Source organism: Alligator sinensis, unplaced genomic scaffold, assembly GCF_000455745.1.
Source record: "Alligator sinensis unplaced genomic scaffold, ASM45574v1 scaffold846_1, whole genome shotgun sequence".
Taxonomy (NCBI): Eukaryota; Metazoa; Chordata; order Crocodylia; family Alligatoridae; genus Alligator; species Alligator sinensis.
In genome coordinates this window covers 1,571,604-1,586,890 of record NW_005842230.1, presented here as the reverse complement: position 1 = coordinate 1,586,890, position 15,287 = coordinate 1,571,604, and the positions used below count along the sequence as shown (strand labels likewise).

Genomic DNA, 15,287 nt, shown 5'->3' with positions numbered 1-15,287 from the left:
TGGTTTCTGCTCAAATTTTGTTCACGTTTGAGCCCTCAACAGTTTTTGACTAAGTTAGCAATATAATATCTTCTTTGACATCAGTTTTCAACGTTGTTACATTCTCTTCTTGATTTAACATGGTAGTCACAGGCAAATGGAAATAATTTGCTTTTTTACATAAGAACTGCCATTTATTGGGTCAGACCCTGGGTCCTTCTAGCCTAGTATTCTGTGCCCCACAGTGCGGAGGGGGAGGGTTTGTCTGGACTTTCTCATGCCCTCTTCCTCTCCTGTTGCAGCTTCCATGCAGAGGCTGCACTCTGTCCGCCACATTCAATACCTATTGATGACCCTTTCCTCCAAAAATAGGTCCCATCCCCTATTGAGCTGGGTTAAGCTACCAGCCTCCACAACATCTGGTGGGAATGAGTTCCACAAGTTACTTACACATAGTGAGAAAAAGAACTTCCTTTTTTGTTTTAAACCTACGACTTAATTGGTTCATTTTACATACTCTAGTTCTAGTATTGTGTGATAGAGTAACTAATAAATCCCCATTTACTTTCTCTGCACCATTTAATATCTAGGTCACATGCTCCCTCAAGTGTGTCTTTTCTAAGCTAAAGCATCCTAGCTTAGTCTTCCCTCAGATGGAAGCTTGTCTGTTTGCCTGATCATCCTGGTTGTCATTCTTTATGCCTTTTCTAGCTTTTTTCTAATATCCTTTTTCAGGTGTGGGGACCAAAACTTCACACAGTTCTTGGCAATGCAGTTTCTCAGCTGATCTGGTTTAGAGCTAGGTTTCTTTACACTGGTAGCTCTACACTGTCCTGTATTGTGCTGTTTAAATGTTCTCCCTCTTTCCCCAAGGTTGTGGGTCTAAGTGAGAGGCAGGGTGGTAGCTGTATCCACAGCGATTATGAGAAAAAAAAGATAATGGACAGGGCTTGTGTGGGAGGCTTCAGAGCTCTGTTTTAGACGTACTGAATTTGTGCTGGTTCAGGTCAGTGCAAGTCTTTACATTGTGTCTGGTGGGAGTTAAATTGGACTTGAAAATGGGGTCAGAAAACTACTTGTCAGTGGGGGACTCCTTGGGGGACATGGAGTAGTCTTTCCCTTTAGAGTGTTAACCCTGAGTATTATTACTTTGGGGGATAGACTAGCCAGATATGACAAAACAGTAAAATGCTGTTTTCAGATCCCATCTCAGCCCCACCCTGGACTATTGCTCTTTCCCCAGAAAGGTGATTCTCAGAGCAGGATGAGCAACCTCCACCTCCTGGCTTTGGACAGCATTTCCTCTGGCCTAACTGGAAATGGCACCCACAGTTTCATCATGGTGTGCCCCAGGGTAAGCTCTGCTCATGCAGTCTGCTTGGGTCCTGTGGTGATCAGTGGTGCAAGTGAAAGGACAAAGCTCAGCCCCAGGCCTCCCACTTCTCCCAGGTTCACTTGTTTGCTGGTACTATTTCTAATTGAAAAAAAATATACCCAATGTCCAGCAGCACAAGGGTTAAATACAGTCTTTATTGCTGTGTCCCACAGTCAGCTCTCATGAAACAAGTGTGCTCTTGTCCACATGTGTCTGTATTGCATGCATCTAGTACAGGTCAAAACCTGTGTTGAATATCATGGGAAGCAACAGGAGCAACAATAATCTCTGGCACAGGTGAGTGCAGTAAATTTCAACTTTTACTCAACAAATTTAGGGCAAATATAGCAATAGCTTGGAGAGATGGATTGCCATTCCTAGAAATAAGGGCACTTCTGTAGAAAACATGATTGATAATAGATACTATATAACTTAAGTAACTGGATGCTGGGTAAGGTACCAAACAGGGGCTAGATCACTCTGGATAAGTGGTTCTCAACCTTGTTAGACTCGAGGCCTTCCCTACTCCCCCTCAGAAAATGCCAGCTCTTAGGTTTCACTTCTTTACTTTTCTATCATCCAGAAAATAATAGAACAATTATTCTATTGCAAAGAACTCGGAAAGATCACAGCAGGTCAGAATATTTTTCACACCTAGATTCCTATTTGAAATCTCTGGGTTTATCTTGTGAATAACATTTACATACCTTAACAGTAACAACATTGCATGACAACCTATGGCATCCTTAAAAGCATCTCAAGGCACGGTGGGCTGCCATGGCATGGCATGGATTGAGAATCATTGCTCTAGATCGGGGTGGGCAGTTATTTTGGGTGGAGGGCCGCATGACAGGCAGCCAGGGACAAATAAATATTAATTTTCTAAATTTGGCAGAGGGACACTGATGGGCCAGATAGAATGGTTTGGCAGCCCGCATTTTGCCCACCCCAGCTCTAGATACATGTGCTCTCCATCTAAAACATCCACTCCTGCCAGGAGATATAGGACTTGAAGTACCAGTGGTCTAAGTGAGTGTGACACTTTTTTTAGGGTCTTAACTAGTGGTGGAATGGGAAAACCACTATCCTTCCCACTTTCCAGAATACACCTGGGCTATATAACAGGAAATAGAATGGCAGCAGTTCCCCTTATGTTTTTCCTTTTCCTCTGTGCTCTACACAATTGCTGTAACACCTGCTCCTCCACTGTTCTTGCTCTTCCTTTTTGTCAGCCCAGTAGGATTTTCTATTCTGGGATTATTTTGCAAGTCCCCCATGGAAATGGGACGCTTGACTCCGAGTGTGAGGTACAGGTGGCCTCTAGTTGCGTCCAGACTGTCACAACCCAAAGGGTGTGATTTTTGTTTTTGTGTGTGCTTTGGCACCACTGAATTATTTTCCCACTAAATTGTAGCTTTCTTTGCAGGGTGCATTTCTTGTTGCAGCTAAGAAATGCTCGCTAGCCATATAAAAGGCTTGGGTGGTTTCCGCCCAAGTTGGAGAACTCCGAGGAAAACCCCCGCACGGGAGGACTCCACGAACACCAGGAGGAGGAGACTTCACGCTATGTGAAGATCTCTAAGCGCTGCGGAGCCTATTGGACCCAGTGCATTTAAAACGGGCAACAGGGGTCTGATCAGCCTCTAGCCTCTCCCCGTCACCGAGCGCAAACCTCGACGTATCCCTCTCCCTGCGTGCAAAAAAGGACCCATGGAGCCTAGCAAACTTCGTGTGAGTGAATTGTGAGTGAACAAAAGGATCCACGGAGCCTCGACAACTCCGTGGGAGTGATCGAATATTGTCTGAGTCCTCAAACGAGGATTTAAGCGGAGCTGTGCCTGGGAAACTGTCCAGCCTACACCGCGACCATCTTCGGTGTAAGTAAACGATCTTGAATCAACCATTAAGCGTCTGTGCCTAATTCCAGCATGTCGCCTGTTCTCTCCGACCCAGCGAGCCCGGGCTGCTGGCCACAGCCCGCGCAGCGCGAAAAAGGGCCCGGATCGCTCCCTGCCGCCTGCACATGGCGACGAGGATGGGATCTGGAGACGGCCCGCACACAGACAAGTGCGGCTGTGTGATGTGGCACTGCAAACACATTTGTGGCACCACATACTGCACATTTAAATGTTCTTTGCGCTGCAAAGATACCCTGACCATGCATGTGCTGCTCTACTTCTTTTTTTTTCCATGGGTTTTTATGACTCTTGGATCCAGGAAAAAAAATAAAGCGGAGGAAAAAAAAAGCGGGGGGAACAGCGCATGCACAGGCAGCACACACCGCTCAAAAGCGGAGCCGGGTCACCTGGAGCTATGCTCCAGCTGCTGACCAGGCTCCGTGTAGCAGAATTGCTGCAGCCCTGGGAGGCCCCCAGGACCTAGGTAAGGCTGCTGGGGCCAGCCTGGTGTTGGCCTCAGCATCTCCCACCTACGGTAATTGCCAAGTGTCAAAGCGCATGTGCCCCAGAGACAAGTAGCAGCGGCACAAGGTGTGCTGCTGCCACTTGTCCCCGAGACACTAAATGTCCACATTCATCTGGATGCGGCTTGTGGGGCCTTGCTGAGAGAGGGCAGCATGAGGGTCAGGCTGGCATGCTCTGAGATGCATGCATGCTCAGTTGCCTGTCTGTTTCAAGTGCCTGCAGAGGATTTACAAAAATTAACTCCCTGAAATGGCCCTACTTCACATTCAGCCTGCCATCATCCTATCTGCAAGAGTATTTTGAATCCAGGGATAGCTTGAGTCATTCTGGGAAACCTGAGGCCCAAACTGAACATGCATGCCTGGGCATTCCACTGCACAACTCCTTCCCCTTCCCCAGGTTATAAGGTTTAAATACTACCTTGAAATATTCTTGGTGCCTAAATGTGGCAGGAAGTCAACGCCCTTTTTACAGTTACTTCACAAGTATTATAGTTACTTTTTACGCCAGAGGCTGTTGCATTTTATATTTGTAACTTGCATCTCTGCAGTAGTGTGTGCTACTTGGCACTGGCTGTAGTAAAAGATGGCATTTAATTCCTTAGAAGAAATTTCTACATTTTCTGCTATAAATCCATTGATGTTTGACATGTTAGTTTTATCATCAAATGGCACACCTTGGATATCCAGCATGACAGGCCAATAGTTCTTGTGTTCCCAAATCTGGTGCTTGAAGTAAAGGACACTAGGGCATTGACACGAAGCTAAGCTGGTCAGAGTTTACATACTGGAACCAGTATAGACATACTTGTCACATCATTTTTTAATTCTATGCTAAAAATTCAGTTTTCCTGTTAGCTATTCCTTTTTCTATTGATGTCACTTCCACATTGCAGGGTTTTACAATTTATATCTTAACTCAGAGCAGGTTTGGGCGACATATTTAAGCTATCCTAGTGCTTTTACCACTGCTGCAGAGCCATTATCTTTAACAGTATTAGACCAACTATGTGAGAAATTGAAACAAACTTCAAAGCAGACTGAGCCCATCCCTTTGACAATGTTACTATGCTTTATAGTCAAACCTGCATCAGTCGTCTCTTAACTGCATTTTCCTTAGTGCTTAAAGAGCATCAGCTTATGTGGGTCTGTTAACATAATGGAACTAATCTTTACATTGTTTTTAAGGGAAAATGGTCCTTTCTTATTGGAAATAGTTTAAAATCAGCATAGACTAGACAAAACCTCTTAATAACATTTCAGGTAGTGGTATTAATGCATCATGAAGGACCTGTGTCATCTCAGAGGTTTGTGATTAAAAGACGGCAAGAGGATCTGCTCACTGCCCAGGATGGGGCATTTTTTTGCTGTGGTGCTGTTTACATGTTGTTCTGTAGACCCTGGAAGTTTAGAAACTATCCAGTATTAAAGGGGGGGTTGGGGGGGGGGGGGGAAATGTTCACTGCATACACAGAAAAGTTAATGCCACTGCTGTTACTGGTAACAATTATTCTAAGTACAGAGAAAAAAAGAAACAAAACCTTTTATTTTAAAATGGTGTTAAAGAACAATTATTTTATTCACCTGGCTTTCAAGGCTTGAAAGGGAAAGCAATACAAGGAGAAAAACATTATACTGCTAAGTTAAAAACAGCTCACAAGGGCTGATGCACACCAGTAGAGGAAGTGATGTGTATACTTTATTGTTTTATATTGTTTCAGGGTGAAAGGTGTTTTTGGCTTACATAAGACAGGAGATAACAATGTTACTGGATCTTATTGTTTCCCTGGACCCAATAATCAATTCTTCAGCTAGTTTTGGCATTCTAGTATCAGGTTAGAAGGAATTATTTTCATAACTGTATGTAGACGGCATAACGTGGCTTCCCCAGTAAATGTTAACTCTTATTAATAAATAAGTGGCTGAGAATAGCAAGTGGAATTGTTCAGGAACAGGCCGAATGACCATTTGATCAGGATATAACTAGGATCAGTGATACTGAGTAACTGGAGCCCTTTAAATGTACAGTAGGAGCAGTAAAATGGCTACTACGTAGGATGGGCCATGTGACGGTGCAGAATACTTGCGCAGAAATTTAGGCACCCCTGCAGTAGAATTGGACAGTGTTATGGAGCAACCTACATAAATCTTGCTTATGCTGTAGGGGGGGGCTGAATATACACCCATCATTTCATTAAGATTGGTGCTTGTGACACTGGAGCTGCACAATGAAGATATTGTGCAAACCTGTCCCTCTATCCTACATTTGAGGTTGAAACAAAGTGTAATGAATAATGAACCTACCCAACTATGCTGTTATTGTATTTCCACTAGCATTTGTTTTTTGGCGGGGGCTGGGTTTAGATGAAATGTGTGAAATGCAGAAGAATCATTCTGCACCCCCTCCCCAAGAAAAATTCTAGTCATCTTTAGTCTTCTGATACTTAGCAGTGATATAGACAGAATCTTGGTCCTGGACCACAGCAAATGTTACTCTGTTATATGCTTACAAGAAATGTACAGCTCTGCATAAGGAACAATTTGAAACAGCAAAAATGAACATGGTGCTTCTTTGTGAAACAGTCTGAGGCATTCTTAGAGCAGTAGTTCTCAACCTTTTTAGACTCAAACACACCCCTGGATAGACTCAAGGCACCCTTTGGGAAGTGCCAGCTCTTAAGTTTTCCCTCTTTTTGTTTTTTTGCCTACAGAAAAAAATAATAGAGCAGTGTTTCTGTTGCAAAGAACTCAAAAACAAACAACAAAAGGACAGCTGGATTTTTGTTTGAAATCTTCAGGTTTGTCTTGTGAATCATGTTCATAAACCTAACAATGCTAATGTTGTGTGGCACCCCGTGGCACACTCGAAAGGCTCTTGTGGCACCCTGGTTGAGAATCACTGGCTTCTTCTATACCTTGTTCTAATTGTTGAGAGCAAGGAAATGGGGGCAGAAACTGATAATTATGCTTAAACATTTCCTTAGTTTTACTTTTGGTTTCACAGAGGAAGCAGCTAAGCAAAAGTTAGGACTAGTAAAGACAGAGAATTTAACACGAGACCTACACCCTTTTTTTCAGAACAGGTTGAGGAGGAAAGTGTTGGTAAGCAAAAGTTTACAAAGATGCAGCAAAGTTTTTGGTGCAAGTTTATAGGTGATGCAACAAACCTCTGCTAAAGCCATCAGTAGCAATTTACCTGTTCTTGAATAGCAAAGGGAGGGAGGCATGGTAGACAGGATGGGTGTTGAGGATTAATGTAAATTAACAGGAATTTAATTTTTTTCCTGCAAGTCTGATCTTCATCTTTAAAGAAGTATTCAACTCGGAACTACCCAAAAAGCACTTGTGGTTGTGATTCCAAAGACTCCCTCAGGCTCTCTTCAGTAAAACCCAGTTCTGGTGCAGAAGAGCTGTATTACACAGCATTCACTTAGTCACCCAGGGCTAAGGAGGCAGCTGTGTGTATGGCATCTGAGTGCACCCCAAGCTAAAAGTCATAGCAAATTGTATGAATGTTTCCCTGTTGTAAGAGTTTACATTCATTACCCAGGAGTGAATTTCCCCATCTTGAACATTGTCCTGTCTTCACATTTAATTGCAGTTAACAGACTTGAGATAAATCTAATGAATCATGGGCAGGTCATGTAAAGCAAGGAGAACATGAAGCAAGTGCCTTTGGGCTAATGCATTTTGTTTTGGACACATCAGTACCAGGGAAAGGAAGGTAGTTCAAAGAAAAGCAACAACAATGATCAAGAGGACTAGAAACAATAACTTGTGGTGCCAAATTTAAAAAGTTTATTAAGTATTACATGGGGCCTTATCAACCAATTATGTGTGTGTTATGTGCACACACGTGTGTGTGTTATGTGCACACACGTGTGTGCATGCAGAAGGGAAGTTGGGATTAGGGACAGTTTAAGAGATGCTTCAAAGTTACAGTCAAGGAGAAAGAGGAATATTTATTGGTACACTATGGTCACTATTCATCCCAATCCCTATACCAAGAAAGCTTTCCTAACAGAACTATGTATTTGACTGTTGAACAGGAAAATTATCACTTGACATTTAAAAACTCAACTGAACAAAACCATGTTAAATTTCCAAATAGGGAAGAATCCTACCTTGGCAAGGACATTAATTAGATGATCCTGAGTCACTTACAGCTTTACACTGGGTGATATTTTTTTGATGTGGTAAGTAAGAGTATTTTTTCCTAATGTAGTCTGAAAAAAAATTTCAACACAGATTTTAGAGATGGTAAAAAAATCCAACCCCTTTGACTAGATAGTGTTATGGCAAGTTCCTCTGAGATATCCACTAGGACTGTAATTAGTGAATTTTATTATTTATTTTCAAAATATCAAATTCACTTGACCCTATTTTCCCTGGAGCTTACACTGTAAGGTAGCTTTTATGAAACAGAACTCATGCTATGAACATTAACCTTGAGCAGTTTTCTCCTACAACAATGTTTTGCTTAAAAACAAGACAAACCCTGGTTGTCTTTAAATTCTTTTATTCTGTTCTTCTACAGTTCAGCTTTACTTCTCAGATTATAAACAGCTGGATGTTGTTTTTCTCCAATGAGTGCATGCTTTTCACTTCAATCAGATGCAGTTTCCCCACCCTCGTGTTGTTAAGTACGGTCCCCCCTTGCAGCAATTTTGGTAAACATGAGATCAGTTGAGTATACAGAAATAGCTTCTTCTATAAAATTTTCATTAAAAAAATAACAGGTATTTATTTACAAAGTGTGTGATACTACAAAGTAATATTTCCTATTAGATCAAATATACTATATACTAATGCCGATGTTCCCATTAGGAAAGGAAAACTTTTGTGTATGCATTTTGCTTTGTATTTCTGTCTGTCAATATTTAAAGCATATATAATACTACCACATTCCTTTTACACTACTACTAGCCACATACAATGTGCTAGTCAAAATTAACATTACTCAATCAGGACAAAAAAAATCATCAAGATAGCTTAATAGCAGCTTTTCTGGAAAAAACAAAAAACAACTGGTGTATCATTGAAGTCTATCAAGAAAGAACCTCAGGATACTAAAAATTTGCACTAAATTGTTTACAGGCTTCTGGGCAACTTGCTGCAGTGTATTGGATGGCAGTTGAATCTGGGAAAGTCTTAGCTTAACAGGGTTTAACGGGAAAGAGATGTTTAAATGCTTTTAGCTTAATGCGCAAAAAATTTGGCAGATCCAGTAGTATATTTTATGCCAGAAGATACATTAAGGGGAAAAAAACATAGGTTATTGGATTCAGTAAGAAAAACAAAATTAATCAAAGCTCTCACAGTTGATCAGCATAAAATACAGGTCAGCAATTTCAATTCATTCAGTAAATAAAGCTCTAGAAATCATTAAATCCCATACAGGTTTTGCAGCAGCATGACTTTGGAGTTACTGAGACAAATGAAAGTTATCTGAGTGCTTCCTTTTTTAGTTTACAGACCTTGCTTTAAGTTTTGTTTTGAAACTTGGAATAAAACAGCCAAGTCAATGACTGAGACAAACTTATTTTTAACCAAGTTTTCCACCCATTTAATATAAAACAATCTATGGCTTTTACTGGTTTTTGCAGTTCAAAACCAAAAAAAGGAGGATGAATGTAAATTTAAAATAATATAAAATAGTCCATAGCTGTTCTATTATAGTTAGAAAATTACCTTTTTATTAGAATAATTCATGATAGTGGTTCTATAAAATAAGTCACTAAGACTTGTCCAGCATCAGTAATAAATGTCTATCCTCAACCCTATTTTAGAAATATATGTAATAAGTTTTAAAATGTGGGCTGGTTTTCTCTAACGTCTTATTTCACAGTGATGTTCAGGCCCTCCCCTCACCCCTGCCAGGACTGTTGCCAACTAGAGTCCAGGGCTCAAGACCTGTGGAGACAGTTGGACTCTTGTGCCCCTATTCTTATAGGTTTCCTCTGAGCAGTGCTGCTGAGAACAGTCCTATTCTCATGGTACAAATCTGAGTGCTTATAGGGCTGGTCCCAGACCCATCCAATAACCCAAACCTGTCAACCATTTGCGTAATGATTCTATTACAAAGCCTTCAGCTCACAAGCTGGTAGTAGTCCAGCCTCCCCTAAGACACTCTCCTCAGCATCAAAGTCAATGGTTGATCTTCCTGGAAGCCCTTGTCTTCAAGGAAGCCCCAGGGTATGCGTAAGTCATCTGAGCACTGTGTGGGGTGGCACATGCAGTCCTGGCCCTTCTGCACTCCAGTGTCTGTCAGCTGCCCCAAACAAGTCTAGTACAGCAGAGACAGAGTGGGCATGACTCCTAGAAAGGCTCTGAGTTTTCTTTTCCTGCTCCTCTAGGAAGTAGTCTGCCCAAATGCTGTTTCTTTCTCTCCTTCCCAGAGGCTCCCAAAGCAAAGTCATGGAAGGGCAGCTCACATGGTTGAGGGTAGGTGAACACAAGGCTTCAGCTTACTCCAAAAAAGAGGTGAAGACATACCCTGAATGTGAGCTATATAGTATAAAATATGCACTGACATCTCCACATGATACACTGAAGTGCTCTGTGCAAGATGCATGCACCATGACTTTGTAGACAAGAAAATGTGCATGGAGCTTAGACCTGCCTTGTTTGGCTCCAGATATTTACCCACTCATCAATGTGCCCCCAAACCAGCCGCACCCTAATATTAATCCAAGCCAACCCCCCCAAAATTAGTTTGGGCTAAAATTGTGTTTTTTATGTGCCCACCAAAGTATGACATTTGGCGTGTGGACAAACCATCAACTATGAGCTTAATACTTCATGCTGAATTTTCCTGCTAAGGCTCTATAATGTTTATCATGTGATAAATAAAGCTACTTTCAAGATGAAATTAAAGGTTTTCATGAATTTATTTTTAAGTCCTAATGAAAAGTGGGGTTGTGCATGCTTTGTTTTGGATTAAAATGTTCCCTGGCAGCATTTGCTGCTCCGTGGTACAGCATAAGAGCCAGAAAGTGACAGAGATTAACTTTTACATTTCACTCAGCTGGATAAGGATAATAGACTAAAAAATAATTACAAAGAAAAGACTATTTAGATTTTAAAATTCTGCTGTTAACTACATGGAGAAATTTGTGCTTAATCCACTTAGGCAATGTAATGTTCAACTCAAGAGTCCCTGCTACCCAGTAGGTGTTCAGGTTCCTCATATGATCTAGAGGGAGAGTTCAGGGGTCTAAAGCTGGGACTGAAAAAAGCCACACTGTTTAAATGGGGTGTAGCTTATGCTTCTCAATAGGTCCCACCCCTTTTATCCTAACTCCCGCCCAGCAAATGTAGTTTGGTATCTAAGTGTAGGCCAGAGGGAAGTTGCCTATCTCTAGTCAGGCTTGTCAGCAATTACCCTTTCCCTGGAGCTGGAGTCTAACCCAGATTAGCCCAAGAGAAAATACTGCCCCACATTCCACTGTAACAAATTCTCCCATGGTTAGGTCATTTCCCTGAGATTTGAAAGACCAGTTTTCAAATCTTCATTTTGCCTGATTTGAGGCAAAGACACTCCAGCTTTCCAACATCCCAGGTCAGTGCCCTATCCATTGGGCTACAGGTATGGTCAGAGAGACATGCACAATGTCTGGTCTCTGGCCCTCTTAGCAAGGCCTGCTATGGTAATAGCTGCTGCGTGTGCTCATAGTGGAGAGACTATTGAGGCAATGGGAGTGGTGAATGCTTAACTTTTTGAAAAATTATTTTTCCCATTTACTTACAGGTCAGTTCAGATACAGGCTCTGGTTTTTGGTGCAGTCCAGTATACGCCTGGTTTTGCAGAGACAAAAAAAGGAGGATAAATGATGTGCCTGAGTCCCCACAGGGAGTGATTCTCTTGCCTGGATGAGGACTAGGATCTTCCTATTCCCAGACTAGTGTAACCACAAGAGCACAACGTTTTCAGTAACAATTCTCTGTGGACTGGAGCTTGGCACACAGGATCTCAGACTAAGAACTTTGCTTTGAAGCTCTGAAACTGGTTTAACAAAAATATGGAAAGACTGGCAGTCCAATGTCATGGTGCATGCCAAAAGTGACAAGCAATGGATTTCTCTGCTCTGAAGGAATCTGAATTGAGGACTTCAGTGGGAGCAAGATTTTACTGTAGGTCTTTCACTCCCAAAACAGAAATGGCTCCAGTAACTGAGAAATTCTAAGCTAAGATCTTGGGTGGAAACACAGTTGGTACACTTCCCATCCTTTTAAATGTCCCTCTGAACAGTGGTTCGGAGTGGCATATAACTTGTTTTTGCTTTCTGAAGGCCAGCTAGAAATAAGGCTCTCTGGGATACAGCCTACACCATTCACTCTGCCATTAATCATATATACTTAAAAACTATATAAAAAGCACCTACTTTCCAAAAAGGTTTTTTTCTAAGTGGCATTGATGCAATATCCAATCAAGCATGTATACTGCTACTTCCAGTTTTAGAGGTCATTACAATGGCAGTTAATCATTAATAGTTTATTAGAAGGAATCAAGACAGAGGTTTGAAGAAACATCTGTTTCTTCAGGCCAAAAAGCCCCTTTGAGTTTGGTCATCTGTCAGTATTCACAAAGCCTGTTAATTACTTCTCTATTTACTACAAAGTGAATTGCTTCAATCCATGCAATCACTGGGTCTTACATATCTCTATAGTAATAAAAGTTTTTCTTCAGATATTAGCACCCACTCTAAAGAAGAAAGCATTTTTAGTGTAAGTCAAAGGGTTATCTGCCTCTGAGCCAGCTGTGTAGCATATCCCAGCTGTCTTGTCCAGACTGTTGAATAATATAGGATACATCTTTGAACATTTGCTAATCATCTCTCTTGTATGTGTAAACATGTTAGACTACAACAGAGTTCTGTGAAAGTGGTACTACAAATAGTTTAAACCTATAAATAATAGATTGAGTACCATCATGGTAGAATGGCTAACATACTAGTAGTGTTTAGAAATACCTAAAATGTTTAATAGGCTGCAAAGACTGAAAGGAATTATTTCATTTTGCCATTCACTTTGAGTAAGCTTTAAGTTACTTAAAAAATTAACAATATTGAGACCAGTTTAAAGTGACAATACAAAAACACAAGGTCAAAGGTAAGATGCTGCCCTTAACCAGTTCATTCCTACCTTGGTATTACAGAAAGTGTAGTTTGTTTTTATATATTAATATTACATACAAAAAGACCTCTCATCAGATCTTTATATACTAATATATTATATTTATATAATGATAGCTTATAAATATTTTATAAATTATATATTAATATTACATTAAAAAGATCTATCAGACCTTCTGAGCACCAGCGTATGATGTAAAATACAGACTTCAGACTTAATTTCAAGCCCCCCTGGTTTTAGTGAGCCTCAGTCATTTAACAACTGTTTTAAAACACTGGCTTCTTATATTTACCACCATAGTAATTGGTATGATTTTTTTATTTCACTATATGCTGTGACTACACTTTGGCAAAGTATATTTAACAGCATCTTTGGGCCATGATCAAGCCAAATATATAAAAGAGTACTTGAGAAGTATCTCATCCAAACCTGAAAAAAAAGCTTTCAACTAATGCAACCTTTGGTGCACAACAGGAAGGTGAAAGAACCACTAACATTTTGGGTTAACACAATATGAAAATCTATTGGGTGATATTAAAGCAAAATTACTACTAACCCAATTCCTATTTTTGAAATGCAAAAATTATTTGTGTTAATTTGACATCATACAATGATCAGATTCCCTTCTCCTTAACTGCTATAATAGTGCAGGATAGCTAAAAAGTGAGATTGCCTAGAAACAAAACCTGGTAAATTTTTATCATCCAAGGTGAGTGAAATGCAAAAAGTCATACTGCATAAACATGAAAAAGTTAGATTTTTCTCATCAATCCTATCCTAAAGTAAGGGTTTTATTTCCTAAAATACTGGTTTTGACATAAATTCCTCGTTAAAAATAAAAATGATGCCTGAAAATGTATGGACTGAAATCTCCACTATAGTTCAAAACCTTTTTCTGTTATGTTCTGGTTTGATTTTATGGAGAACTATTCTTAAGGTCTGTTAAAATATGTAAAGGAGAAGAGCACTGGATTGCCAGAAATCTCTGAACACCATTTTTTTCACCAATTTAAAAAAACAAACAATGTTGGCACAGAGAATGCTACCATTTTACCCTATCTAGCAATGGCTAACAATAATCAGTTATGTAATAAATTAGGCCTGAAATATCAATGGAAAACTATGACCTTTTTAAAAGATACATACTAATGTTATTTTTAGTGTACCTAAAATGGATTTAATCTTCTTAAAGATTCATTTGATCACTTGTAATTTATATTACTTTAAGATTCTTCTATACAGCAAGTTGAACAGAACAAAGCAAACATTCTGACACCCCCTCCTCCCTATAATGGTTTTAATACATGAGATAGTTTTATATCTAGATTTCTTTTAAAAGATAGCACAGCCAAAAAACAACAGGAGAATCAGTATCTCTTGACTGACACTCTAGCCATATCCATCTGAGTGGGCTAAATGGAGGGAAAAGAGAAACATCCCAAGTTATGGAAAATAAACTTGTGCACTTAGCGTTTACTCAGCCAAATCCTCAGGGACTTTGTTCTTTTCCTTGGTTGCAGTTGCAAAAGCCCTTCGTTTGCTCCATGCCAACATACAGCTCTGGGTTCAGTTATAAACATTTTTCAACCTGTCTCAACTTTGGATTTTTTTTTTTGAATTTTCCATTTAGTTTCACTGAACATACAGTGCAAACAAAGGCAAGAAACTAAAATAATATTCAAAACAGGAGCTTGCACTAAAAACACATAAAAGCAGCATTTTATATATTCTTTTTTCTACTGTCTTTATTCTGGGGAGGAAGAATCATCATCATCTTCGTCTTCATCCTCATCATTGAAAGAGCACGGAGTCTCTCCTCGTGACTCTGAGTAGCGTGATGCTGCGCTGCTGGACTGCTGACTGCTAGGGGCAAGGAACTGCCCGGTTGCTAAGGCCACTTCAGCATCCAAACACAACCCTGGATTTCCACTATCAAAACAACAAAAAAGTCATCCCATAAATTGAGCGAATTTCTCACAATAGTTAAGAGCTTTCTCTTGGCTTTTCATTTGTATTTAAAAACAAAAATGACCAAGAAGGAATTCCCTAACAACATTAAGCTAATACATTTATGAAATGTGCTAGAAGTGTTGGGAAACAGCGGAAGTGCAAAGGTTAATGGGTAGCATGCCAACTCGGCTTGGAAGCACAGCAAGGCGTGATACTAAAGCCAAGGGCAGGATCAAAAGGGAATGATTCTTTCTGGTAATGTCTACATTTCAGCATGTGCATACTGGGACCCGCCAAGCATCATAAACCCAGAACTGGAGGTGGAAATTTCTGGGGGCCACAATAACGCAGGACTTGTGTGTTCAAATATACATTTAGTTCACAAATAAGAGTTTAAAAAAAAAAAAAAAGGATTAGTAGGAGGTT

At 40.2% G+C, this 15,287-nt stretch overlaps 1 protein-coding gene across 8 annotated transcripts in view; it reads right to left on the bottom strand.

Annotated features, from left to right (window-relative positions):
• Positions 1-8,278: 8,278 nt before the first annotated feature.
• The window catches only part of TFDP2 (transcription factor Dp-2), a 122,100-nt gene continuing 115,091 nt past the window's right edge, over positions 8,279-15,287 (bottom strand). For all 8 annotated transcript variants that reach the window (XM_006027272.3, XM_006027273.3, XM_006027274.3 and 5 more), the window contains one exon: positions 8,279-14,840. In XM_006027272.3, the coding sequence (XP_006027334.1) occupies positions 14,657-14,840 (184 nt within the window). In that variant the 3' untranslated portion in view covers positions 8,279-14,656. The remainder of the gene's footprint in view (positions 14,841-15,287) is intronic.